The 27,188-nt window shown below is 40.7% G+C and overlaps 1 protein-coding gene and 1 long non-coding RNA gene across 8 annotated transcripts in view; one reads left to right on the top strand and one right to left on the bottom strand.

The window, feature by feature from the left end:
- Nucleotides 1–18,552, bottom strand: part of COMMD10 (COMM domain containing 10) — a 237,312-nt gene extending 218,760 nt beyond the window's left edge. For 2 of the 6 annotated variants that reach the window (XM_012528512.4, XM_004467262.5), the window contains exons 1-4: nt 18,459–18,552; nt 16,532–16,622; nt 1,538–1,648; nt 103–258 (exon numbers count right to left, since the gene is read on the bottom strand). In XM_012528512.4, the coding sequence (XP_012383966.2) occupies nt 103–258; nt 1,538–1,648; nt 16,532–16,622; nt 18,459–18,499 (399 nt within the window). In that variant the 5' untranslated portion in view covers nt 18,500–18,552. Of the gene's footprint in view, nt 1–102; nt 259–1,537; nt 1,649–16,531; nt 16,623–18,063; nt 18,314–18,458 lie in introns of those variants that run through there. The other 4 variants (XM_071209537.1, XM_071209549.1, XM_071209545.1 and 1 more) reach the window with 3 other exon arrangements.
- LOC105746979 (uncharacterized) lies at nt 18,336–21,659 on the top strand. Of its 2 annotated transcripts, XR_011646427.1 has the most exons (3): nt 18,336–18,528; nt 18,757–18,924; nt 21,417–21,659. It is a non-coding gene; the product is annotated as an uncharacterized lncRNA (long non-coding RNA). The 2 variants fall into 2 exon arrangements; XR_011646428.1 differs by lacking the exons at nt 18,336–18,528; nt 18,757–18,924 and adding an exon at nt 18,580–18,711.
- The last annotated feature ends 5,529 nt before the right edge of the window (nt 21,660–27,188 follow it).

Raw genomic sequence — 27,188 nt, 5'->3', positions numbered from 1 at the left:
CTCTGCCTCTCAGCAAAATATTACCTAAAATCTCTTCAGGTATAATAATTTATACCACACATTATTGAAAAATATCTTTGGGGTAGTATATCATATACCTACCTTGTGAGGAGCCAGAATCCTCTGCCTGAACTTTTCAACTGTTTCTTGACCCATGGTAGACCAAGCATTGACAAATGCTTCTGCTTTGTCTTGTCTAAGATGAATGTTTTCCAATTGTTGCTGCAAAGCTGCTGGCTTCACGTTGTGATATACTGCCTATTAAAGAGAAAAAAAAATTACATAAAGTCCTAATATTCATAAAGACCTTGAGCTATAATCAGATACAAAATTATTTTCAAATTATTTAAATCTAAGAATCTTTCATATTTCTATTTCAGAAAATTTGGTATTTTTATAAATAATGATACACACAAGCTAGAGCTGGAAGATTCTGAATTAAATGGCCTAAATTTTTCAAGCTAAACTTTCCATTTTTGCCTGTGTTAAAGTAATCCTAAATCCACTTACCCTCCTCCACTAAGTTCCTAAATGGATACTATCTAGTCTCTTCTCTAGCTAATATATAATAAAAAATTGGGGAAAAAAACCTTTTACCAGTGATAGCTTAAGTTTTGTTTGCTACATTATTCTGGAACAGCTTTCCCATAAACCCCATGCTGCTTGGTCCTATTCAATTATCTGTTTTGTCTGCTGAAGGCCCACCAAGAGTAAGAACCACAGTCACCTCTATGAGGCTGTTTGTAGTAGACTCCCAGCAACTCATAATAGTATCTGTTCATTAAAATGCTCATCAAGGTACAGTACTATTTACACTTTTATTTCACAAGTATTCTATTTGATCAATCAACAGGAATTTATTTAGGGTTTATTATTTTATGCCAAGCAATAGTCTAGGCTTATACAAGATATACAGAAAATATGATCCTGGCCCCTAAATTCAAATCTAGCTTTAGGAGATATAATTGACATATATGAAATAATGAAAGAATATATCCTATGAGAAGCTAAGGATAACAGGAATCAAAATAAAGGGAAGACTACAAGTATAAGGAGTTCTACAATGGAGGAGATGTGATTTGAAGAGGATCATTAATCATGTATTGAATTCAGATGCAAAAAAGGAATGGAGACGGGCAGTTCAGGAGAAAGAAACAGGACAACAAAAGGTAAATTCACCCCAATCAAAATTAAATTTCTTAAACAAAACATGTTCATTTTTCTAAATTATTACACCAAGTAACAATGAATTCACGTCTTTATAACTGTCTCAAGTCAATGAAGATTTTGATTCATATTGTCAAATGTTTTAGTCATGCTCCTCAACATTAAGATTGGGTTGTAGAATGCAACTTTGTGGGGAAAAAAAGCATATATATCCAGATATTTTTTGTTCTACACTTAAATTCTTGGTTAAAATATTTCCAAGCTTCCCTCATGCACAATACTTTATTTTTAAGTGGAATGTTATAGATATCATAGCAATACCCTATGTGGTAAACAAACCATGGACAGGAAATTTGGGGCAATAAAATACCTGTTCTAAAATGAATGATATTATCTCAAGAACTAGCTGAAGATCTTGCTTCTCTAGAGAAAATGCAGCTTGAAGTTTTTCTTCTTCTTCTTCACTGAAACTGCTCTCAGCCTACAACACAAATGGTCATCTATTAGCAAAAATCAGGTATTCAAAATTCAGACACTTGACCAAAGATTCATTTCTTCATATGTGGAATGACAATTTGACAGAAAAGGTGAATTCAGTGGTTGTAAATTTCAACGTCTCAAAAATCAAAGTGCAGTTCAATTTCTCGGACTTGCCAAATAAAGTTGATTTTAAATAACAATATTTTAAATTCTGTGTTACAGAAGGTAAAAAATAACAATAAATAGCATAACAAATGGACATTTAGAATAAAATACTAGAAGGTAAAACCCTAAAATGTTAACAGTTGTTAACAGTAATTTCCATCCTTCCTCATTCAAAAATTTACTCGCTGTTATGTACTCTATATACAAATAGTTCATGTCCTCAAGTATCCTCTGGTCTAGGCAGAAAGACACAAATAATTATTCAAATAATTTCCATTTTGACAAGTTTTTCAAAGTACAGGTTGTTATAAAAGCATATATAAAGTAGGAAATAGTCTTTTTTTTTAAAGATTTATTTATTTATTTATTTCTCTCCCCTTCCCTCCCACCCCGGTTGTCTGTTCTCTATTTGCTGCGTCTTCTTTGCTTCTGTTGTTGTCAGCAGCACAGGAATCTGTGTTTCTTTTTGCTGCGTCATCTTGTTGTGTCAGCTCTCCGTGTGTGTGGCGCCATTCCTGGGCAGGCTGCGCTTTCTTTCATGCTAGGCTGCTCTCCTTACGGGGCGCACTCCTTGCGCGTGGGGCTCCCCTATGTGGGGGACATCCCTGGGTGGCACAGCACTCCTTGCGTGCATCAACACTGCGTATGGGCCAGCTCCACATGGGTCAAGGAGGCCCAGGGTTTGAAGTGTGGACCTCCCATGTGGTAGACAGACGCCCTAACAGCTGGGCCAAGTCCGCTTCCCAATAGTCTTTTTTATAATTGCAATAGTTTCCAAAATTTGCACATTAAGCACATTTTACTGTTATTACCAATTTATTAAAGAAAGAACACAGTTAGCCATCTGAGTATAACCCCTGGCTAGTCTCCTTTCTTTCATTTCAAAAATATTTCCTTGATCTAAAGATAACTGGTTTGTGAAGTATGAAAAATATTCACTTTGAGAACAACTTTTAAGTAAAAACTAAATAGTTCATCCACAAATAAAACTTTCCCTGCTGCTGCCTCTCCACAAAAGCAAAAAGCTCTGAGTAAAAAGTCTTAGAATAGCTTAGAATAATGCACAATGGCACAGTCTCCCAAGTGAAGCAACATTAGAACTGTATGAGCCCCTGATACTAATGACTATGCTTGTGAGCTGATAAACCCAAAATAATAACAAGGCCTAGAGCAACTTTGTGCCTGGGAATTTCCTTCTGTCAGCCTTCATGTTACTCAAATGTGGCCAGTCTCGAAGCCAAACTCAGCATGTAAATGCAATGCCTTCCCCCCAGCGTGGGACATGACACCCGGGGATGAGCCTCCCTGGCAACGAGGGACCACTATCAACTACCAACTGATGATGCAACTGGAAAATGACCTTATACAGAAGGTTCAATGCGGATCAGCAGAATATCCATGTCTACATAAAATACCATGACTTTAAAATGCTGTTTGACCTAAAGTAAGGGGGAAATGGAAAGGAGAAATGAGTTTATATGGCTACGAGTTTCTAAAAAAGAGTCTGGAGGCTGGCAGAAGGTTTGCCCTCATGCACAACTGAGCAGAGTCAGAGAGACAGATAAAGCAGATACAACCCCCAGATATTAGTTCCTTTGAGGGCTAAAGAGACCCATGGGAGTTATGGTCATGGCCGATGGGGTTAACTACCAGGGCAGATGGCCCCTCTTTGGAAATGGTGTTTATGTGTGATGAATCTGGACTCAGATGGGATTTCCCTTCATAAGACTTTCATGCTAATGTGCTGGAGGTGCAGTTAATGTTGGGGTTTAAGATATATTTACGGGATTTGAATCTCTGGACTGACAATGTGATAGCCAGATCCTGAGCCTCAACAGACTCCAGCACCTACAATCTGATTTATTGGACTTACCACACTCAGCTAAGATGGAGGTGAAGAAGGACAACCACCACACCATAGAGCCTAGAGTGATTACAACTGAAAATGGGAGGATTGCATCCAGCATCCAGGTGGAATCTGAGCCTCCTCTTGACATAAAGGTGCAATGGACACAACCAATCCAGTGTCCACATAGAAGAGGTGGCATTGGATTGGGAAAAGTGGACATAATGGACAAAGGGTATGGGGAAAGGCAGGAAGAGATGAGAGGTGGAGGCGTCTTCGGGACATGGAGCTGCCCTGGATGGTGCTTCAGAGGTAATCACCGGACATTGTAAATCCTCACAGGGCCTACATGATGGAATAGAGGAGAGTATGGGCCATGATGTGAACCAATGTATATGAGGTGCAGAGGTGCCCAAAGATGTACTTACCAAATCCAATGGATGTGTCATGATGATGGGAACGAGTGTTATTGGGGGGGGGGGAGAGGGGGGGTGGGGGGGTGGGGTTGAATGGGACCTCACATATATATTTTTAATGTAATATTATTACAAAGTCAATAAAAAATAAAAAAATTATAAAAAAAAAAAACAAAAAAAAAAAAAACATTAGAACTGTAAACTAGTACATTTTTGGTTTTGTGGAGGCTGGACACCAAAACTTCCAGTCTCAACTAGCCAACTACTAAGTAAGCCAACAAGCCAATCACTTACCTCAAAAACAATGTTCTGATGTTAAATTTTTCCAAATTTTGTGAATACCACACACCTCCTTGCAATAATGAGCTACATACAATACCAGGTTTTATAATAATGAGGAATGCACTATTATTATTACTTATATATAATCACTGAACCACACATCGCATTAAATTCAATGGATATTTATAGTTTCAGTTCCATGTGGGTCCATCTGATGCCTTTAATAAAGAGCAAATGAGCTGTTTTAATAAAATAAAATGAGTGATCAAGCAAGCAGACCAACAAACTTCAGTATCCCCAATGCGTATAGGGAAGTGAGATTAAAAAAAAAAAAAAAAAGACAAAAACCCCCTCACTGTTTGTCCTTGGTGTGTGCTATGCCTTTAGAAGGCACCCGGAACTGAACCTGGAAGCTCTGCTGTGGGAGGGAGGAGTCTAATTGCTTGAGCCACCTTTATTCCCTGACTTGTGTATCTCTCATTATGTTTTCCCTTCTTGTGTCTCTTGTTGTATCATCTTATTGTGTTAGCTTGCCGTGCCTGCCCATCATGTTAGCTCCTTGTCTTGTTTTCTTTAGGAGGCATACAGGAACCTCTGCTCCCTGATTTGTTGTATCTCTATGATTTTCTTCTTGTGTCTCTTGTTGCATCATTTTGTTGTGTCACTTGCCACACCTGCCCGTCATGCCAGCTTGCTGTCTTCTTTAGAAGGTACCAGGAACTTAACAAAAGACTTCCCACATGATAGGTGGGAGCTCAGTCACCTAAGCCACAAAAAGGGATATTCTTGAGATCTGTCTAGTGCGTTATATTAATAAAGTGGTTTGGAGTAGAGGGGAACAGGGGGAACATTTATCTCCCTCCCATCCATTGATATAGCAGTAGACATGAGCCCTTAAAATAAGGCAGAGGCTGAAATATGCGAGCAGAACAACAAATGGAGAATACATTTATACAGGAAAGTTCCAAACACAAATTCAACAGCTTGCTCCAATTGTGACCCTGGTTGGAGAAATATTAAATGTAAGTCCCTCTATTTGCCTTCATCAATTTACCTTCTATTTACCAAAAGTGGCCCACATATATATGGAAGTTAAAGAAAAGGTAAAGGAAATGCATTCTTCTTTATCCCCTCAGTGAAGGAAAATTAAGGCCCAGGGTTACAAAATCAGAGAGAAACCATCCAAGAAACTTGAGCTTTCAAATGGACCATGGCTGCTAACTTTTTTTTTTTTTTAAAGATTTATTTATTTATTTAATTTCCCCATCCCCTGGTTGTCTGTTCTTGGTGTCTATTTGTTGCATCTTGTTTCTTTGTCTGCTTTTGTTTCTTTGTCCGCTTCTGTTGTCGTCAGCGGCACAGGAAGTGTGGGCGGCGCCATTCCTGGGCAGGCTGCACTTTCTTTTCACGCTGGGCGGCTTTCCTCACCGGCGCACTCCTTGCGCGTGGGGGCTCCCCCACGCAGGGGACACCCTTGCGTGGCACGGCACTCCTTGCGCGCATCAGCACTGCGCATGGCCAGCTCCACATGGGTCGAGGAGGCCCGGGGTTTGAACCGCGGACCTCCCATATGGTAGACGGACGCCCTAACCACTGGGCCAAAGTCCGTTTCCCCTAACTTTTTAATATATGCCATAAACATACATATATAGGCAGAAAGGAAAAACAACACTTAAAGGGAAAAAGGTAGTTCTAGATGGGCTGAGATGAAAAGATCTCTGATAATAGTGATAAATGAAAAAGATAAGTGTCAGGACAACATATACAGTATGATGCCATTTATATATATATATATATATATATGCATATATATTATATACATATATATATGCAAACAAAAACTATGCACGTCTATGCGTATATACATGCACATGTGTGGGCACATCTGTATTTATTAATGCCTGTAAAAAGATCTGGAAGGATATATACCATATTGGTAACAAAGGCTACCTCTAGGAAGATGCAGTGCTGTTATTATGTCCACATATTCTTTAACACTCCTCCCCTTCAAAAGATGGAACCTAATTTTCTTTCCCTTGAATATGAGCTAGACTAGTGACTTACTTTTAACAAACGTTATGGCAAAAGTGATGCTATGTGAGACACAAGATTCAGTCATAAAAAAGACTGCATTCTCATGACTCTCAGTTTCTTGTATCATTGATTCTAGAAGAAGCCAACCTCCATGTCCTGAAGAGAGGTCCATGTGGAGAGGAACTGAGGCCTCCGACGAACAGCCAGCACCAACTAGCCATCTTTGAGGAAACCCTTCATCCCTGTCAAACTCAGATGACAGCAGCCTCAAACAACATCTGACAGCAACTTCATGAGAAACTCCAAGCCAGATACTTAGCCAAGTCACACTCAAATTTGCTAAATTTTAGGGGTAATACACGATTCAATAATCTCTAATTAATATAGGAAACTAAGATAGGGAGGGGGCAGGTGTTAGCCAAGAGGATATTTCAGTCTGTCCATATTGTTTGACTTTTTTATAAACAAAAACTTATTCACATAAACTATTTGTGAAATTTAAAATGTCATTAAAATTCTCAAGCTTTTCATTTGTGTGTGTTGTGTATATACAAATTCATTTTCTTGAAATGCATGATGATGGAATTAATCTAAATTAAACTATAGCTGAAATCAGATCACACTCCTCAGAAAATAATAGAAGTCTTCTACTCTATCATGACGGTACATTATCTAAATAAATAATTTACAAAGGCAATTAAGTATAAAAATATCAGAGCATGGATTTAGAGTCCAGAGTCCAACCTCTGACACTCTCTCTCTCTCCTACATACACACACACACAAATACCATACAATGGAAGAATACTTGATACAAGTACTCTTCATATAGTATAATTGGGACTGAGAAAATACTACTCTTATCCAGTAAACCAATCTGGTAAAAGCCATTTACTTTATATTAACTATAAAATAAATACATTCCCAGAGATAATATACTCTCAGGAATTAAACCATGTGTCTCATAAAAGGCATGTTCAGGTCCCAATTGCTGGTCCTGTGGGTATAAACTCATTTGTAAACAGAACCTTTAAGGTGTTAGTAGTTAAGGTGTGCCCAAATTGAATGAGGGTGGGCCTTAATTCAATATAGCTGAGGTCTTAGGAAACTGGACACCGAAAGAGAAGCCACAGGGAGTAGCTGGAAGGTGGAAGTCAAGAGAACCCGTAGGAGAAAGGAGATGATATTGCTGTGTGCATTTCCATGTGACAGTAAAGCAAGGACCGAGGACTGCCAGCAGCCAACCCCAGAATGCCACAGTCTTCGGTGAGAAAGCACTGGCTTGCTGGTGCCTCAATTCTGGACTTCTCCTGGCCTCAAAACTATGAGCCAAAAAATTCCCTTTGTTTAAGAGAACCCTTCTATGGTATTTGTTTTAGCAGATGAGAAACTAAAACATATACCGTTTCCTTTTTTGTCCATACAGATGAGGCCAATTATTCTTTGTGTAGAAACAAGGACTGTAATGATCACGATTATTTCTTCTTTGTTTTTTTATGACTATGTGTGTAGAAGTACTTAAAACAATATCTTTGTTTTCTTCCCTAATGTTTTCCCTTATCATATGATACAAATTGTATTAGTTTCATGTTGCAGTATTTAAAGATGTCAAGTTTAACAGTGACTATTACCCAAGGACATGCATCCTATACCCTATTCTGGAGGGAATTAGTGCACTTCCGGTTGTATTGAGGACAGATGAATACTATTAGGCAGAAACATATATTATTTAGAGACTAAGTATGATTTAAGGTGATGTGCATGGCTGCCAAGTTGACAAGGGGTGGACTGTGATGGTTAGGCTAATGTGTCAACTCAGCCAGATAAAGGTGCCCAGTTGTTTAGTTAAGGAAGCACTGGGCTAATTGTAATAAAAGGGCATTTCATGGACTTTAATCATCAGCTAGTTGATTGCATAGATGGCTGATTACATCTACAATCAACTAAGGAGAGTGCCATCAGCAATGAGTGATGCCTCATCCAATCAGCTGAAGGCCTCAAAAGGGGAAGTGATTACAGCATTCAGAGAGAGAATTCCAAACTCTACTTCAGACAGACAGCACCTTCTGGGATCTCATCAAAGACCTTCATTGGAGCCCCTAATTTGCAGCCTGCCCTACAGAATTTGGACTTGTGCATCCCCACAGTCGTGTGAGACAGTTTCATAAAATCTATTTACATGTATCTCCTGATGGTTCTGTTTCCCTAGAGAACTGTGACTAATACAATGTCCATTCCTGGACTTTTATAAACAAAGAACATTTGATTAAACTAATTTTTTGGGTTGACACAGGTTGTGGTTACAAGCATCAGAGGTCTATGCTACAGTACCACCCCTCAAAAATTGCTGAGATATACTCATAACTTTTTACTTTAATAAAACTTTTAAGAAATTCTCAAACTTTTGCTTTTGTATTTCTTGGGTCTGATATTCATAATTCTTCCATTTCATTCCATGAACAGCAGTCAATCTTTGAAACTGCCTATATGCCCCAGTGTAGTGGCATTTTCATCCCCTAATTTGCTTTTTCTAGTCTGCCATGATCAGGAACTGAGAGAACTGGCCTCTCAAAACTGGACATACAGTAGTTACACCAATCAACAAGCTTTGCATGAGGGCCTGAAAAGTTCTCCTAATTAACAAAGTATATGAGTGTTGTTTAGTGTGTAAGTTGTGACAGCTATTTTTTAAGCTGAGGCAATAATTTTTTCTAAATTCCCATGCAGACCCTACTGGCAAGCCCTATGAGACAATTCTTTGTGCAGGACAGTCCTACACATTGCAAGACATTTAAAGCCCCTGGGCATTAAATGCCAGTGGCATCCTCCACCCATTGTAAAACCAAAATAATATTAATAGCCCATGCATTCCTATATGCTGGGCTGGGCAGGAAGATGGCCTGTACAAAGATGACTCCAGGACCCATGTTCATGCATGCCCATGTTCTATACCTAAAGTATCTTAGTCTCCCCTTGTTTATTCCTACTAGGAATTCCTAGGAAACAGTCTGAACAATAACAGATATCCTGTGCCCATAAGGAGATTCTTCTGCATTCAATTCAAAGTGCCAAGATGAGGAAATTTAGAATGGCAACCAAATTCCTAAACCTCTTGACCAATACACCTGCAGCAGGTTTCATTTTTCCAAGGGCTCTGCTTATCTCAATACATAATAAAAAGCTGACTGGTCTTGAAATTCACTGCACTTTACTTGATAAAAGTCCTTATCACAAAAGGAGGCCTTCTGATAGAACATTCTTTGAAACTGTCCAGAAAAAAAAAAAATTACACCTTTCTCGACTTTCTTTTATAGTAGGGCAAGTATTAGCACACAAATTCATTATATAATTGCTTCAGCTTTCAACCACCACTCTCTCTTAACTCCACTCCCCTACCTCTCTAAGCACAGAATTCAAGCACCTCGGAGGAATGCTTTGGTCACTCAGTTACTCTAAGATAGATATTAACTTATTCTCAATTCCAGAAGGGACTCAGAGGGTCAAAGACAAACTACACTTCACAATTTTCCCTACATATCTATCCTCCCTCAGTATGAAATTCTGTTTTATCTCCCCCCAAAGATATGTTTAAGTCCTAATTCCTGGTCCCCTAAATATGAACTTACTTGGAAATAGGGTCTTTGAAGATGTGATTAGTTAGGAGGAGACCAAACAGATTATGGTGGGCCCAAATTCAATATAACTAATAAGGAGGGGAAATTTTGGACACACCCACAGGAGTACCAGGGATAAAGCCACAAGAAGATGGTGGAGGCAGAGATGGCAGTGATGCACCTACAAATCAAGGAATACCAAGGACTGACAGCAAACATCAAAAGCTAGAAGAGTCACGGAAGGATTCTCCTCTATGGGTTTTACATGAGCATGGCCCTGCTGACACCTTGATTTCCAGCTTCTAGCCTCCAGAATGGTAAGAAAATTAATTTCTATTGTTTAAAGCCATTCAGTTTGTGACTCTTACAGTAGCCCTAGGAAACTAAGACAATGTGTAGAAAAGCTTTTTGTTCCATATTGTTTTATATATTTAAGAAGACAGCCAACAGATCATGAAAACAGAGTTTCTGTATCTATCGCTTGCATTGTTCATTTTCAGACTGATTTAGATGCTTCGCATATAATTTAAACCTTTCCTGGGATTTAGTGTAACAGGTTAAGGGAATGGAATCTGGAGCCAGAATGCCTTACTACTTAGCTGTGTGGTCCTGGGCAAGTTACTTAATTGGTTTGTACCTCAGTTTCCTCACAGATAAAAAGAGTATGACAGTGTCTACTTCATAAAGTTGCTGTAAAGATTAGATGAATAACATGAAGCCATTAGAACAGTACCAAGAAAAGAAGGAAGTTAGAGGATCTACAATTGCATTGAGTTTCACATGGCAAGAAAAAAAATTAAATTCCAGGGAAAATAGTTCCTGAATGCCAACCATATAAATAGCAATGTATTAAGTATGGAAAATATAAAGACGAATAAGCCATGATCCTTGCACTCGTTGTCAAGGCCAGAGAAAGACCTACTAATTATAAAACAAAACGATGCAGTACTAGCACAGAAGTGAGAAAGAATGAAATGTTCTACAAATGCAAACGAGAGCACAGGAACCCTGCTGAGAGTAGAATTGCAAAATTCTTAAAGGATGAATAATTTCCTCAGCAAAGAAGAAATGAATGGCATTTGTAAGTAAGGCAAAAAGTATATGAGCAGGCACAGAGTGAAAAAAGTTCATACATGTTCTAGTACAAGAGCACAGTCAAATGTGACTGCCGCACTGGCCGAGGAGGAAGAATGTAGGTTGCAACCAAATTATAATGGGCCTTATACACAATTTGAAGGAGTTTGAACTTTTCTCCATGGGGCAACGGAAAGTCAGGAATGAGTTTTGAACGATGAAAAGAGATGATCAACTCTTTTTTATAGGAAAGATATATTTAGGAAGATAATCAGAACAGCATTACAAAGAAGTGATAGGCAGGAAGAAAACTATAGGCAGGGATTCCAGTTTCAAGGTGATTCTTGTAGTCCATGAAAGAGATAATGAGGGTCTGAACTAAGACTGTGAGAAGAATTTGGATTTGAGGGACACTTCAGAGGGAGAAAGAGCAAAGCTCTGGGACCAGCTCCTGGCCAAGGAAGAAATACAAATGGCTAAAAGGGACATGAAAAGATGCTCAAAATCACTAGCTATTAGGGAAATGCAAATCAAAACTACATGAGATACCATCTTACACCCATTAGACTGGTGGTTATTAAAAAACAAACAGAAGACTACAAGTGTTGGAAAAGAACGGGAACACTCATTCACTGCTGCTGGGAATTAAGAAGGATCCAGCCCTTCTGGAGGACAGTTTGGAAGTTTCTCAAAAAACTAACTATAGATTTGCCATATGACCCTGCAATTCCACTGCTGAGTACCAGAAGAACTGAAAACAAGGACACAAACCTATATATGCACACCAATAATGTTCATAGCAGCATTATTCACTATTGCCAAAAGTTGGAATCAACCCAAATGCCCATCAACAGATGAATGGATAAACAAAATGTGGCATATACATACAATGGAATACTGTAATAAGGAATACACTAAAAACACATGGGATAACATGGATGAATCTTGAGGACCTTATGTTGGTGAAGCAAGCCAGGCATTGAAGGACAAACACAACATGACCTCTCTGATATGAAATAAGCAAACCAAGCTATCTCAGAGAGCTATAGACTGGATGATAGGCTTATAGGAAACTGGGGGAGGGGGGGAGAGGAAGGTTGTGAGCTGATGTTTACATGGCTGAAATCTATGATAAAGTGGAGGTAAGTGGTTGTACAAGGAAGGGATAAGATGGGGGCATAAGGATACTATTGGGTGGGGCTTTGCAGGTGTGAAGGGGGCTAGGGAGGATGGGTCAGATGGCCCAAGGAATTGCGGGGAGGGTTGGGAAGAGATGAACATGGAAGATTGTTAGGTATGTGGTTGAAACTATAATGTTGAGAAAACTCTTTGGAAAATATAAGGAAAGCTTACCTGTTTAAGGTGCTTAATGGGGGGCGTCTGGCACAGGGGCAGGCTTCTACAGAGTGTGTGAGTGTTCATCTTGTAATAATGTGTCATATCATTGGGTGGAGACCCATACAATGAGTGGGAAGGTGTACTCCCATCCTGGGGAGGCCTGATGTTCTCAAACATAGGAATTGTGCCTCTTGAGAGAATTGATGGCTCCCAATGGGGGAGGACAGTCTAGTGTTTTAAGCCCTCAGCATTGCTTCAAGTACCTGTGAGTCTTGTCCTTCAAGCAGTGAAGCTTGGTTGTCACTGTGGGCCATGAGGGAAGGGGAAGAGAAGAATAGAATAGATGGAAGCAGGGTAACTGGGGGGGGCAATAAAGTGTTCCACAAGATCACGCAATGATGGGTATAGGACATGTTAAATTTCACCGAAAAATGTATGAAAGTCTATAGGCTACAATGTAAACCATAATGTAACTAAAAATTTAGAACACTGTACAGTCTAAAATACAAACCATAATGTAAACCAAAATGCAACCATGTTTGGTAGCTATGTTTCAATATGTGTACATCAGCTGCAGCAAATATAACATGAACGTGTAAAAAGATCATTGCTTGGGAAGGGGGAAAAGGGTTTGATGTTGGATATATGGGAGTCCCCTATATTGTACAGGCGACTTTACTGTGATCTAAAACTTTTTTGAAGACAAAATTAAAATTTTTGTTTAGAAAAAGGATGTAGACACTAGGAAGAAACGAAAGAAATTGCTTGCCATTGTACATACAGGACAATACCTATTATAGTGAAAAAAGGCAAAACGTCAAAAACAAAGTTTTATGATATTTTTCATTTTTTAATTCCCCAAATTATTTTTTACTTTATTTTAGTTTTTCTAAACTAGTATGTATTCTATTTCTAATCTTTATCATTACTATTTCATTTTCCTACCAATTGAATTTGGCAATATATTAGGCTTCAATTTTGAAAAAGTTTTGGACCACAGAGAGGTTCAAATATGGCAGGGAAGGAACATTGGTGTGGGGTGTTATTGATGGGGGACACATGGTTGAGAGGGAGTTCTCCCAGGTATGTATATAGAGTGTATAAAAATATTTGGATATTTGTTGGTTATTTTCATAGTAGCTACACTTAGAAACAACAACTGAAGGAGTGCTGAGTTCCTAGCCAGGGGAGCGCTGTCACATTCCCCAATGGAACAGCAACAATCCCCTAAGTGCAAGGGCAAAGACCAGTGAAAAAGGATGGTCCAATGATGAGCTCTTGATACTGATGATTATGCTTATGAGCTATGTGCCTGAAATTTCAACTAGGCCTAGAGCTGCAGGGTGCCTAAGACTTACCTCCTGAGGGCCTCCATGTTTCCCAAATGTGGCCACTCTCTAAGCCAAACTCAGCATGTAAATGCATTACCTTTCTCCCAGCATGGGACATGACTCCCAGGGAGGAGCCTTTCTGGTGTCGAGGGATTACTACCAATCACTAGCTTGTGATTCAACTATAAAAAGACCTTGAATAAAAGGAGGATAATGGTAAAGACAAATGAGTTTATATGGCTAAGAGTCTTCAAAAAAGAGTCAGGAGTTCATCAGAGGGGACGTGCTTACACATATCTCAGGAGGATCCAAGAGAAAGCCAAAGTAGATACAGCCCCAGGTACTGGTGCTCCCATGGGCTATGGAGACACAAAGGTTCTATGGTCATGGCAGATGGCTCTGGAGTGCAGTGCCTTGTCAGTGGGCCCTACATTGTAATCTGTGTTCCTGAGTGTGATGGAGTTGGACTCAGATGTGACCTTTCTACATAAGCCTCTTTTGTCACTTTTTCTGAACCTATGGTTGATGTTGGGGTTGGTGTATACTCAGGAAACTTGAATCTCTGGACTGGCCATGTGCCAGCTGGGCCCTGAGCCTCAGCAGAGTTACAACACCTACTCTCCGGTTCATTGGACTTACCAAGGTCAGCTAACAGGGAGGTGAAGATGGTCATCCACCACACAAGGGAACCAAGAGTGCCTACAACTGCAAGCAGGAGAATCACATCCATCAACCATATGGGATCTAAGCCCCCTCTTGATTTAGAGGTGGAGTGGACATCACCATCCCAGGGTCCACAGGATGGAGGAATAAAATATGGATTACAGTGGACTTACTGGTATTCTACTATAGAACTACTGGAACTCTAGCAATGGAAGAAATGGTATCATTGTTGTGGAGACAGTGGCCATGGTAGTTGTTGAGGGCAGGGGGAGGGAAGAAGAGATGTGATTTGGGGGCATTTTCAGGTTTGAAGCTGTCCTAAATGATTTTCGGGGACAGATGCAGGACATTATATATCCTGCCATAACCCACTGAATGGACTGGGGGACAGCGTAAAGGACAATGTAAGCTATAATCCATATGGTGCAGCAGTGTTCCAAAATATATTCACCAAATGCAATGAATGTGGCACAATGATGAAAGAGGTTATTGATGTGGGAGGAGTGGGGTAGGGTGGGTATGGGGTATATGTGAACCTCTTATATTTTTTTAATTTTTTTTTGTGATCTATGTATCTTTTAAAAAAAGGCAATTAAATAAAAATGAAAAATAAAATAAAACAAAAGAAGTGATAGGAAGGATGAAGACTATAGGTAGGGATTCCAGTCAAGGTAATTTTTGTAGTCTGTGAAAGAGATCATGAGGATTTGAACTAAGACTGTGAGAAGAATTTGGATTTGAGGGACACTTCAGAGGGAGAAAGAGCAAGACTCTGGGACCAGCTCCTGGCCGGGAAAAAAAAAAAAAGAGTAAGAGCCCCGGTTTTCATTGGACTGTGACTGTAAACATGTTATCTCGAATTAAATTTTTATAAACTGGTAATGATAGTGAATTTGATTGGTAATAAAGTAGTGAATTAATAAACATTAGCATGTCCAAAACAACCACATCTTTGAAATAAAAGTGAAAGAAAAACAAAATTAAGTGAAAGATTAAATGCCGGTTAATAACAGTTACCACAGAATTATTTTTAAGAGGAAGAATGAAACCATGAAATCAGAATATTCCCCAAGCATATTCCAAGACCATTAGTACCAAAATATATTCCATGATAAAACAGCTCCAAAGTCAAATACATTTAGAAATGTGTTGCTACTATATTCACCCTTAAATATTCAGCACCAACACTAGTATATAAAATATTCTTTAAAGTTCCATAGTTTTTTCTTAAAGTTAACTTAAGACAGAGTTTTCCAAACTTTTTGACCATGGAACATTATCAAATCTTTACAGATCCAGTGTTTCAGATAACATTTTGGGGCACAGTACTTCACAAAATGTTCTCCAAGTAAAAACAGTTTTGGTAGAATTAAAAGTATTATACTTTCGGCTGTTCATGTGTCATTTGGGCCCTGAATCTCAGTAGAGTTGCAATATACCTACTCTCCAGTTCATTGAACTCCCCCAGGACAACTAACAAGGAGATGATGATAGACAACAAACATCCCAAGGAACAGAGTTTGCAAGCAAGTTAGTCCCATTCATATGCCCCATGGGCTCGAAGACCCCTCTCAATTAGAGGCGGAGTGGGCATCACCATCCCAGAATCCTCAGGATTGGGAAATGAACGATGGACTAGTATACACTTACTGTTATTTTACTATAGACTTATTGTGATTCTAGCAATGGAAAAACTTTTATCATTGATGTGGAAGCAGTTGCCACCATAGGTTCTGAGGGGATGGAGAGAGTAAAATAGGTGTAATATGGGGGCATTTTCAGGACATTGGAATTGTCCTGAATGACACTGGAATGACAGATACAGGCCATTATATATCTTATCATAACTTACAAAACTGGACAGGAGAAGTGTAAACTACAATGTAAAGTATAATCCATGCTCAGTGGCAATGCTCCAAAATCTGTTCATCGATTGTAACAAACATAGCACACTAATGAAGCATGTTGTTAATGTGGGAAAGTGTGGGAGGGATAGGGCATATGGGAATCCCCTATATTTTTTATGTAACATTTATGTAATCTAAATATCTTTTAAAAAAATAAAAAGGTATATATTTTTTAAAAATAAGTATTATAAGCTACAGAAACAAAAAGTACAAACCTTCAGGTGAAGTTTTTGAAGAATTCGGGTAAGCAATCGTGGAAATCTTCCTATATCAATTGCATTTATCAGCAACACTGCTTTTTTCATGCTAAATAAATTTGAAAACAAAATTTTAAAATGAGTTTTCCAAGTTGAGCTACACTTGTTATAGCTGTCTCTAAGTCTTCATTTCAACAATTCTGATTGCTATAAGGTAAGACTGAGTGAAATAAAGAAAAATAGATGGCTGCCAGCAAAGGAGGTAGGACAATCTTGAACATTTCCAAAATGATGCCCTATTAAATACTTCCATTATAAAAAAAAAAGGTCCGTTTGGGAAATTTCCTTCAGGCAAAGCAAACTACTAGGGTAAGCTTATACTCTGGGAGCATTAATTTAGCAAAGGTAGCTAGGGTTTCTCTTAACCCAAAAAAGAACTCTGAAAGGAAAGGAGGACGGGAGTGGGATTGAAGACAATTACACCAAAACATAAAGAATATTGCATGGCAAACAGTGAGGGGGGAAATACTCATACAAAATTGTGAGGGGATCACTGAGTAAATACCTGCTTTAAAATCTGGCCTCAATTATAATAATCAATCTTTAAATTGTGTCATAAGAACAATTCTACTGCTCCATATTAGATATGGTTCATTCATGCAGTACCCACAACACTGATGTGAAGAAAGGACTGGCTGTCATAAATCAAGGAGTCCAGGAAGAAGGAAAAGTTTTAAAATGACAAAAACAAAAAACCCTCTCAATCAGAGGCAAAGTGGGCATCATCATCCCCAAATCCTCAAGACTGAGGAATGAACAAACAAAAAGGCTGGAATGCAACTACGGGCTAAAGTACACATTATTACTCTAGCAATGGAAGAACTTTCAACACTGATATAAAGGCAGTGGTCACTAAAGGTACTGAAGGGAGAGAGAGGGAAAAATAGGTGTAATATGGGGCATCTTGGGGACACTGGAATTGTTCCATATGACATTGCTAAAATACAGGCTACTATACATTTTGTCAAAACCTATAAAATTGTGCAATGCAAAGTGTAAACCATAAGGTATTCTATAGACCATGATTAGTAGCAATACTTCAACGTGTATTCATCAACCATAACAAATGTCCCACATTAATGAAAGATGATAATGGGGAAAGTGTGGGAGGGGGAGGCGGGAGGATATATGGGAAGCCCCTATATTTTCGATGTAACATTTATGTAATCTAAAGCTTGTTCAAAAATAAAACTTGCCTATATACTTCAATGCGTTTTATCTATACACCACTGCACTATTATACATTTTTCATTAAATCGAGTTATTTTTACTTAATCAAAAAGTAAACGTTACACCACGGATAGCCAATCTTACCCACCATAAACAGAAATTAACAAAAAATAAATGGAAACAAACGTAATGTTACCAAATTCTGCTAGATACTGTGACCAGCTAAAAACTTCCAAGGCCTATTCTATCTAGATTTAAAAGGAATATGCACACGTGTTAGGTACTCAAGACCCTCTGGTATCAACGTGATCTTCTCTTACAATCAAAAGGTCTGGAAGAGACTTGAAAAGGGAATATCTTTCCACGTGATCCATCCTTACTCAATGCAGTGTTTGGGTACTTCTGATACCACAGTCTCGGAACAGTGACACCGACCAAACACTTTCATTATGACCCTGGCTTCCAGGCGCATTGTGAACCCCACGTAGGACGAGCTGCAGCGGCCACACGCTCCCGGCACTCCCGCCCGGCACGAACGGGGGCCCCCGGCGAGCGCGGCCGCCCCCAGCCCACCTGGCTCCGCCCGGGCCCGCCCCGCCTCCGGATCTCGGCCCCGCCTCGGAGCCAAGGCGACAGCCCGCCTGGGCACCCGAGCACCGGCACGGTCCGCGCCACCCGGGAGGCGATTACTGCAAATGCCCATCCAGGCGGCTACCTGGGGCTCTCGCGCAGGATCAGGGGAGCGGCCGCCGCCATCCTCGCAGCTTCGGCGCCGGACAACCAATGTGAGCTGCGCGGAGCCCAGCCAATGGCGGCCTCCGCAAACGGAAACCCGGAAGGCCCAAAGCGCGCAGCCCAGCCTTAAGGCTTCTGCGGAAGGGGTGCTCCGACTGACCTTTGTTCTCCCCGTCCCTCTGTGTCGGAGTTACGGCTTTACGTATATACTAACTTATTTATATAATTACTATGTAAGTATATTCATACAGAAATATATATATATTTTTTTTTAATAGTAAGAAAGCCCCCACCACGTCCGGCCTGCAGTGAGGAGAGCGGTAAACCACGCTCGCCGGCGGGTGCACGGGGCGCTGCGCGTGGAACCACGGGAGAGAGAGTGCAGCCGGCCTCTCCTGTATCTGCATTCCGGAGGTCTACGAGGCGCGTCTTGGGACTTCCATTATGTGCGTTCTTTCCTTTGAAAATATTTATTGAACACCTATGTGCGAGGCACTGTGCCAGGCGCTGGGGATACAAAAGACCTAAATCCCTGCCCTCTGGTATTTGCCCGCAGTTCAGATGGACAGGGGTTCTCTTTGGGGTCCGGCACAAAGCTTGGTACTGTATAGTAAGGAAGATGAATCGCCGCAGAGACTGCCATTAAGGTATCACAGCAGAGTAGGGAAAACAACACGGGGTAACTATTACAATTACCTTAATGCACTTGAGAGAGAAGCATGTTGTGCATTAAGGGGATTCGGAGATGGGAGCATGAGAACTTTCTGAGGCAGGTGGCATGAGCTATGCGCCTGCAGAGATAAAGAGGATGAGGGGATGAGTTTCAGAGTAAGGAAAGAGAATGAACAAAGGCTGGGGAGTGGAAAGAAGGTTTAAATGGAGTTTGGAGAGGAGTCAGAAAAAAGAGCTAGAAGAAACTTGAATGATAGGCTTTGGCATGTGTATTTAATCTGGTGAGAAATGGGGAAGCATTTACTGTTTTAAAGCAAAAAAAATTGTGATGGAAGTTGGGGGTTTTCTTTATAGTTTTTGTTCTAGTAACATACCTATATAACCTAAAATTTCCCCCTTTAGCCACATTCAACTATATAATTCAGTGCCGTTAATTAGATTCACAGTGTTGTGCTGCCATTAAGATTACTGTCAGTATCATTGCAATAATCTCTGAAAAGTGATAAAACCTGGTGGTAGTAAAAAAGGAATTGGGGAACGAAAAGATAGAGGATGGATTAGATTTATATTTCAGTGGTAGAATCTTCGGGAGTTGGCAAAGGATTGAATTTAATTTTCCTTCCAATTATGTTTTACTTAAATTATTATTTAAATTAGTTGGCATTTCTAGAGCAACCCAAAAACATCCTAACTGAAAGGAGAAGCCAGATTGCAAATTAAAAGTGAATAATCCCCACATGGATAATTGAGTCAATTATACAGTGTGTTGAACACATACAAATGCATTTAGTTCCCACAACACTCCACACACTCCCCCAATTTATGCAGTATCTGAAAAGATGTGTGTGAATCTACATAAATTATAGGTCTCTGATCCAAACACAGATTACCTTGCCTGGCACAATTTAACAAGGGTCCCAGTTCCCTCAAACTTTGAATCTTTTCCCTTTTGTCTTGATTAATTACGTGAAGTAGACCCACTAACCAGCAAATCTCTAATGAAGTTTGCCTTCTCCTCTGCATCCTTCAAAGATAGAACTGGGATTTTAAGCAAAAGAGCAGTGAGGTCGTGCAAATGTTCAATCAGTCTAACTTTGGACAAAGCTCTTAACCTCACTAAGCCTCCCATTCTTGATCTGCAAAATGGGGGTAAGAATAATGCCTACTCCTCTGGGCTGTGGTGAGAATTAAAATTTTTAAAAAAACAAACGAACATAAGTGTACCTAGTACAAGAAATACCTCACTTATCAAAGCACAGAATACCCAATGTTTTGCAAAAGCAAGTCTTGGGTGGATAGAACCTTCTCACCCTAATTCTCTTTCATTTTGATTGCTGAGGTGATTATTTCCTATTAACACCTATTGCTAGAAAGCTTTGATGGAATGAATAATTTTACCCATCAAATGAGATTTTCACTCAAAATATTTCTGTGGTCTCCAGGGTATATGCATATACAGTATGTCCATGAAAAAGTCCTTGTTATTACCTATCTGTTGCCAACTGCTAGAGAACAGGAAATCTACCCCTGAAGACAATTCCATAACCACATAACCATAAACCACCCCCAAACATGTAATCTCATCTTTATGATGGATCCAGAGTCCAGATCTGTTGCCCCTCATCTATTATGGCTATTAATATCAAGGCTCAAAAGTGAGTCCTTGCCTGATGTGTAGAGTCAATCAGTAGACACTAGGATTTTGAGAAGAGAAAAAGGTTAACAAAGGCTAGCTTCAGAAAGACAGGAGGACAGTCCTCAAACTCATCTCCCTGAACTGGAGAAACTTTCAGTGTTTTATAGCATTCAAACACAGGCAGGCAGACTTAAGATAACAAGCAAGGTGGTCAAAGATGAGGAGGTCAGAGGTATTCTAATTATCGAATATGTGCAGAGTGATTACATGCTTTGGCTACTACACATGTCAGGTGGGCCAACTCTGATTAGAACTGGATTGGTCCAGTGTGGTAACTTGAGATTATTTATGAATTCCAAAAAGAAAGATAACTAGTCTGTTCCTCTGGGCATGATACCTTTTGATTGTATTAGATTCAGCTGAGATGTCTTTGATTAAATTATGCTAAGATTAGGGCTTTGATTCAACCACATTAGTAGGGTATAACTCAGTTTAAGTCCCTTCCTCTTTGATGGGTTATATAAACAGACACTCACTCAAGAAGAAAGAGAGCTCCATAGACAGGGCAGAGAGAACTTTGATCCTGGCACCCTGGGAAGAGAGATGAGCCATTTGCTTGATTGTTTGCAGCAGAAGACAACAGAGCAGCTGAGCTGAGGAAGCCTGGAAAGAAACAAACCCTATGCCAGCCTGCAGCTGAGAGAGAGGAAGGCTAAACCCTCAAGCCCTCCTAAAGATCAGCAATCATCATGCTTCAACATGTGGCAGCTGACTTGGATGAGAAGGTACCTCTTATGGTACCTTGAGTTGGACTCTTTAGGACTTTGTAACTATAAGCTTTTACCCCAAATAAATACTCTTTATAAAAGCAAACAGATTTCTGGTACTTTGTATCAGCACCCCTTTGGCCGACTAATACATCTAGCAAGATAGCTTAGGAATTTGGGATGTTCAGTTCTGGGCTGACTCATGCTAATCAACAAGGGGGCTGTGCAAGAGCATCCGACCTCAGGAGCCTCTGTGCAAGAGCACCCTCCTTCAGGATTGCAAATAAGATAAGGAGGTACAAGTTCTCACAATTTCTGTCATTACTGTCCAGTTACAGGGTAAAAATTGTGCAGTTTCAAAACATAGTACCAGGAAAGCAGATGTGGCTCTAGAGATTGAAGTCCCACCTACCACATGTTAGGTCTGTGGTTCAGTTCCCAGTGTGTCCTAAAGAAGACAGAGAGCTGGTGTGATGGGCAGATGCAGCAAGCTGACACAACAAGAGATACAAAAAGAAAAACATAATGAGAGACACAACAAAGCAGGGAGCAGAAGTTCCCCATGCCTCCCAAAGAAGATGAGCAAGACAGTGAGCTGATGCATCTGGCTGGCATGGCATGCTGACTCAACAAGATGATGCAACAGGAGACACAAGAAGAGAGCCACCCAGTGTGAAAGAAAGTGCAGCCTGCCTAAGAATGGCGCCACACACACAGAGCTGACGCAACAAGATGACACAACAAAAAGAGACACAGATTCCCATGCCGCTGACAACAACAGAAGCAGACAAAGAAGACAATGCAGCAAAATAGACACAGAGAACAGACAACCAGGTTGGGGGGGGAGGGGAGAGAAATAAATAAATTAAATCTTTAAAAAAAAAAAAGCAGGGAATAGAGGTGGCTCAAGCAATTAATTGCTTCCCTTCTACATTGGAGGTCCCGGGTTCAGTTCCCAGTACCTCCTAAAAGAAACAAGGAAGATGAACAGATAACACCAAGTGCCAACAACTAAGGGGTGGGGAGAAATAAATTAAATCTTTAAAGCAAACAAACATAGTACCAGCAAAGAAACGTGACATCTAGGTGACAGTTCAGTGAATATGATTCTTCCTGTTAAAATTAGGCAAAGTTTTCTCCTAGGTCAACCTTCTTTTAACTGTGTATGTTTCTGCAGTTCAGGCCAGCTAAGGCTGTCTGGTTGGAACAGTTAAAAACAAGAACTTATCTATGGTCATCTATGGGTGTCCAAGTGGGGGCTTTTGAGGGGGTGGGGGGTAATGAAAAGTGGGTCATGGCCCACCACACTAAGCCATGCAGAATACAGTCAAATTTCCTTTAAGACCCTTGCCTTCACCACCGACTTCCACTGACTCCACCCCTTTTACATTCTGTCTTAGCCCAGGTTCTCAGAAAATATAACCTGAGTTACATGGTAGTACTTCATTGGAGGCTGTAATTGCAAGGAAGTAATAGGGTGAAAAGGAAGTAAGCAGTATTTCCTCTGAAAGCATATACAAGATGGCACATTGTCTAACTGGTTATAGCTTCAAAACCCAGCTTATGTCTCAGTACTGCAAGGTATTTCCATTGAGGCTGGAGCCACTGTATCGAGGTGTGGTGAGTGGGACAAGAAGTTTGTCGGCAGACACTTTCTAATCTCTCTCTTATTGGTCAGAATTTGCCCTCTGCTGCATTATCTGCCTATACTTCTAAGGTGTGTCACCTAGTGCCTCCAGGCAGCCACTGGGAATCTAGAACGTCTATGAGCCTGATAGAGTAGGTACTGGATCCTGGAACTGTGAGCGAGGGAAGCCTGTGGTCCAAGCCCATCCTACTCTCACCAAGGGTGACCCTGAGTGGCACTTTATCAGCAAAGCAGAGCAACTGCTGAAGCCTAGGCGACAAGTGAGGCTGAGCGTATTTGGGGAGATACATGTCTTGGGGACAGTTGTGCTCCATTAATGGAATCTCAAAACAAGACTTGCTTGAGACCTCAGTGCTTTTTATTGATGCAGACTTTTCAATTCACACACACCCAATTGTTTTTCCAAAACACAGCCCAGTTTTCTCCCTTCCCACACACCTTCCCCTCTCCTCACCATCACTCAGCCACAGTTTCTAGCCCCATTTTTAGCTCTGTAATCAGCACTTGCCTCATAGGTGTGAGAGAATCAACTGGGGTATAATTTAAGAACACCCTTCTAGATGATAAACATGTTATTGTTCATTCTGTGTTTTCTACCCAGGTTCCCAGGGGATGCAGTTTTTAAGTGACATTTTTACTTATGAGTTGGTTTTATGAATGTTCCTGTGAGTGTGAGATACATGAGGAATAAAGAATGCTGGGACATAACTTATTGTCTGAGCATTTTATACCAGCTTGTGATATGGGGAGGAAGCAAGAAGCTCACAACAGAAGTCAGTGCTTTAATAAAGAATAGCATCAAGATTACAGGCCACATTTTCCCATTTAAAAACGGTATTTGTTTCATCCACCCTTAACCCAATGGGAGAGGGAAACTTTTATTAAAATGCAGCAAAAATAGGCCTTGTGGTATATGGGTTGATGCCTTTCTAATCTATTCTCAAATTCAAAGTTGAAAACCATCTCAAATTATCACCCCTCCCTTTTAATTTGCACCTAGTTGCCTCCCTTCTCACTGCCAGAAGCCTGTATCATTAACAGCACAGATATTTGTGGATAGGACATGTGAACAACTGAATGGTTCCTTCTGGGATTTTCATCAGTGAACGGTCTGAGAGGTATTACGCGGTGTTTCCCATGTACACATGTTTAGAGTGAAGCAAGATTACGGATTCCCTTTTACCCGGTGATTACAAAAGAGAATAAAAAAACAATAAACACCACAAATAGGCAAACAAAAACAAAAATCCCCTCCCCCACCAGCAAAGAAGCCAGAAAAGAAACATAACACACTTGAAATACTGCATGCCAAGAAAAGAAACAGAAGCATCTGACTTAGCTAAACTGGTTCCAAAGGTGTCCCCCAACCTGCTCAAACAGTGCTAGGGAAAGAAGGCAAGCACAGAATCATGAGAACTCTCTTTCTGTGCCACAGAAAATTCCAGGAAAACCTTGGAGAATATAAGTCCCTGGGGGCTCAGTGGAGACTAGAGGAACCTTCTGGCCTTGCTTTTTTGATCTCTATGGGAGAAAAAAGCAGAGTTTTCTAAGATAGAAAAAAATGAACCATGTCTAATTATCCTAAAGATGAATAGGGAGTTGGGAAATTTGAAGAGAAAAAGAAGACCCCCTGAGGCAAAAAGACAGTGGAAAAGGTGCATTGAAGTCCCATGGAAAACAGCCTTCCCTCAGTCCCCTCTCTCTTTGTTAACATCCCCCAGGCACCCTAATCCTTCCCCTGCAATGAATTCGGGCTGGGAGAGTGGAAGTGAAAGAGTGAAATGGGGAAGTGAACACCAAGGCTGACTGAGAGGAATCAGAGCCTGGGGCTCCACAATGAATGAAGGGTAGATCAGGAGCCTGGGGCTCTGGGTCAGGGGTTGGCCATACCCCTACCAAGTGGAGTGAATCCTGATACAGGACAATTAAATCTCAGAGCCAAGACTGGAGATTAAGCCCACCCAACAAAGGCTACTGCCAGCCCCAGCCAAGCTCTATCTTTCCTTCCACTTAATCTTTTATTAAAAAGTAGACAGAAAGCAATATTGAGGATTCAAGCTGGCATCCCGGATGGAAAGACAAACATCTTACAGTAACAGGCAAAGAAAATAAGGAAACTTCATTCACACAAAGTCAGAGAAAATAGAGATCTGGGCAGAGCCTCTCATGCTAAACACAAGCAGGATGATAACTAATAAATAGCATGACATCTACATGGTCATCCTGATGTGGGCTATGGGTGGAAGGCTCTTTGTCTCTTCAGAGATAAATAAGTTGTTTGACTTGTGGGTGTGAAACGGTAAGAGGCTGCAGTCCTGCTCTTAGGGACCAGCAGGCTCCAGTCCCAGGAAATGTTTAACAAAGCAAGGGCTATAAACTTTAAGTATTTAGGGGAAATGCAAAAACCAAGGCTTATCTAAAATGTCTGGAGTCCTTGCTAAAAGCTTACCTAAGATGTGAAAGAGATATATGCTAATTGAAGCCTATTGAGAACTGAAACAAAGGGACCTTTGGCCTTTCCTCTCTGTATAAAAGACGTTTGAAAATCTTGTTCGGGGCTCGGGATTCAAACAGAAAACTCCCGAGTCCGGCCGGCCGTCAATAAACCATTTTTCCTTCTCAAAATCATTCCTGAGTCCTGGCCTCTCTATTCTCAAATAATTGAACTTCTCTTAAATTCCACAACATTAATGGCGACCACGAAGGGACAATAAATGAAGGCCAGAGACGGTAGCATTTTGCTGCCCCTTCCAAATCCCCGAGGAAGCCGGGAGGACTCGGGTGAACCCCAAATCTGGGCGCCCCTGGATTAAATTTAATCCAGAAAAGATGTGGGCTCCACCAGAATCTTCCCGACAAAATCGAGGGCAATGGAAGGTCTGAAGAGAAAGATTCTGGGAACGAAAAAGAACTCCGAACATGGAAAAAGGTAAGACTCCCCGGGTGAGCAGAGTCTGGAAGGCCCTAGCTTTAATTGCTAGGAAGGGGAGGCTGATCACCTCCCGAGAGAACCCTAGTAGCCCCAGAAGGCTGGGGGGAAGCCGTTCTCTCTAGGCTTGGGAAAAGGAGGAAAACCGGGGAAAAGCCCTGGTGTTTTGGGTTTGTCTAACTGCATGTTAGAATCTGGTACTGGTCTTATATCCACTAAAGGAGTGGAGTCTCGATTTTAATAGGAAGGGTATTTATAGGTTCGAGTCCTAATATCCTGGAAATTGGTCTAGATTAAGGAAAACAAAACTTGGTTACAGGAAAATGGATCGGCTTTTCTGGTGGAGCTTGGTCTGGGTGTAAAGTTTAAACAGTGGAAAAGTCTAGCTGGAATCTTTTGTTATGGTGCTAATTTGTGAATGAATTTGCTTTATACCAAATGTTAAGTGTTCTGAGGTTTGTGATGGCTGTGGGGGCAGCCGTGGTGAAAATAAATATATAAACTTGTGAGTCAGATTAGTGACCTTTGTGCTTCTGTCTGTGTCAGCTCAATGTTAGTGTTGGAGTTGTGTCCTTACATGAAGTAGAATTACAGCTGAGCTGGAGCCCTCCCTTGCCATTGGCAAGGGGGTGAAATGATTCAGGGGCAAAAGCTGAGGAGTCTAGATGTTTGTGCATGTTCTGGTGTCTTGTCTCTGGTCTGGCCCTTTGCCGGGGCTTGGAGGCCATCTGTGTCCGCGCCAAGGACCCAAGTCTGTTGGGAATGTCCCAGTCAGGGCGGCTGGGTTCCTGGGAGAGTTGCCAAATTTGAGTAGGTTCTGTCTGCCCATTTTGGCTGAAAGCTGGAAAGGGGGGAGCGGCTTGCCCCTTTCCAGTGAGTCCACCCTTCTATTCATAAGCCGCATTCTTGTTTGTTGTGCACCCGACTGCCTGGAAGGGGGGGAAGTGAAGGAGGTGAAAAGCAGAATCAGAATAAATGCAGTAAAGTTCCCTCCTTAGGGTGTCAAAGCCAAAATACGTTTGCATTCTGCTCAGGTTCTTAGAAGGTATTGTAGTAAC

Source organism: Dasypus novemcinctus, chromosome 2 (assembly GCF_030445035.2).
Source record: "Dasypus novemcinctus isolate mDasNov1 chromosome 2, mDasNov1.1.hap2, whole genome shotgun sequence".
NCBI lineage: Eukaryota > Metazoa > Chordata > Mammalia > Cingulata > Dasypodidae > Dasypus > Dasypus novemcinctus.
The sequence above is the reverse complement of the archived record's forward strand: the minus strand, read 5'-3'. Positions and strand labels throughout refer to the sequence as shown.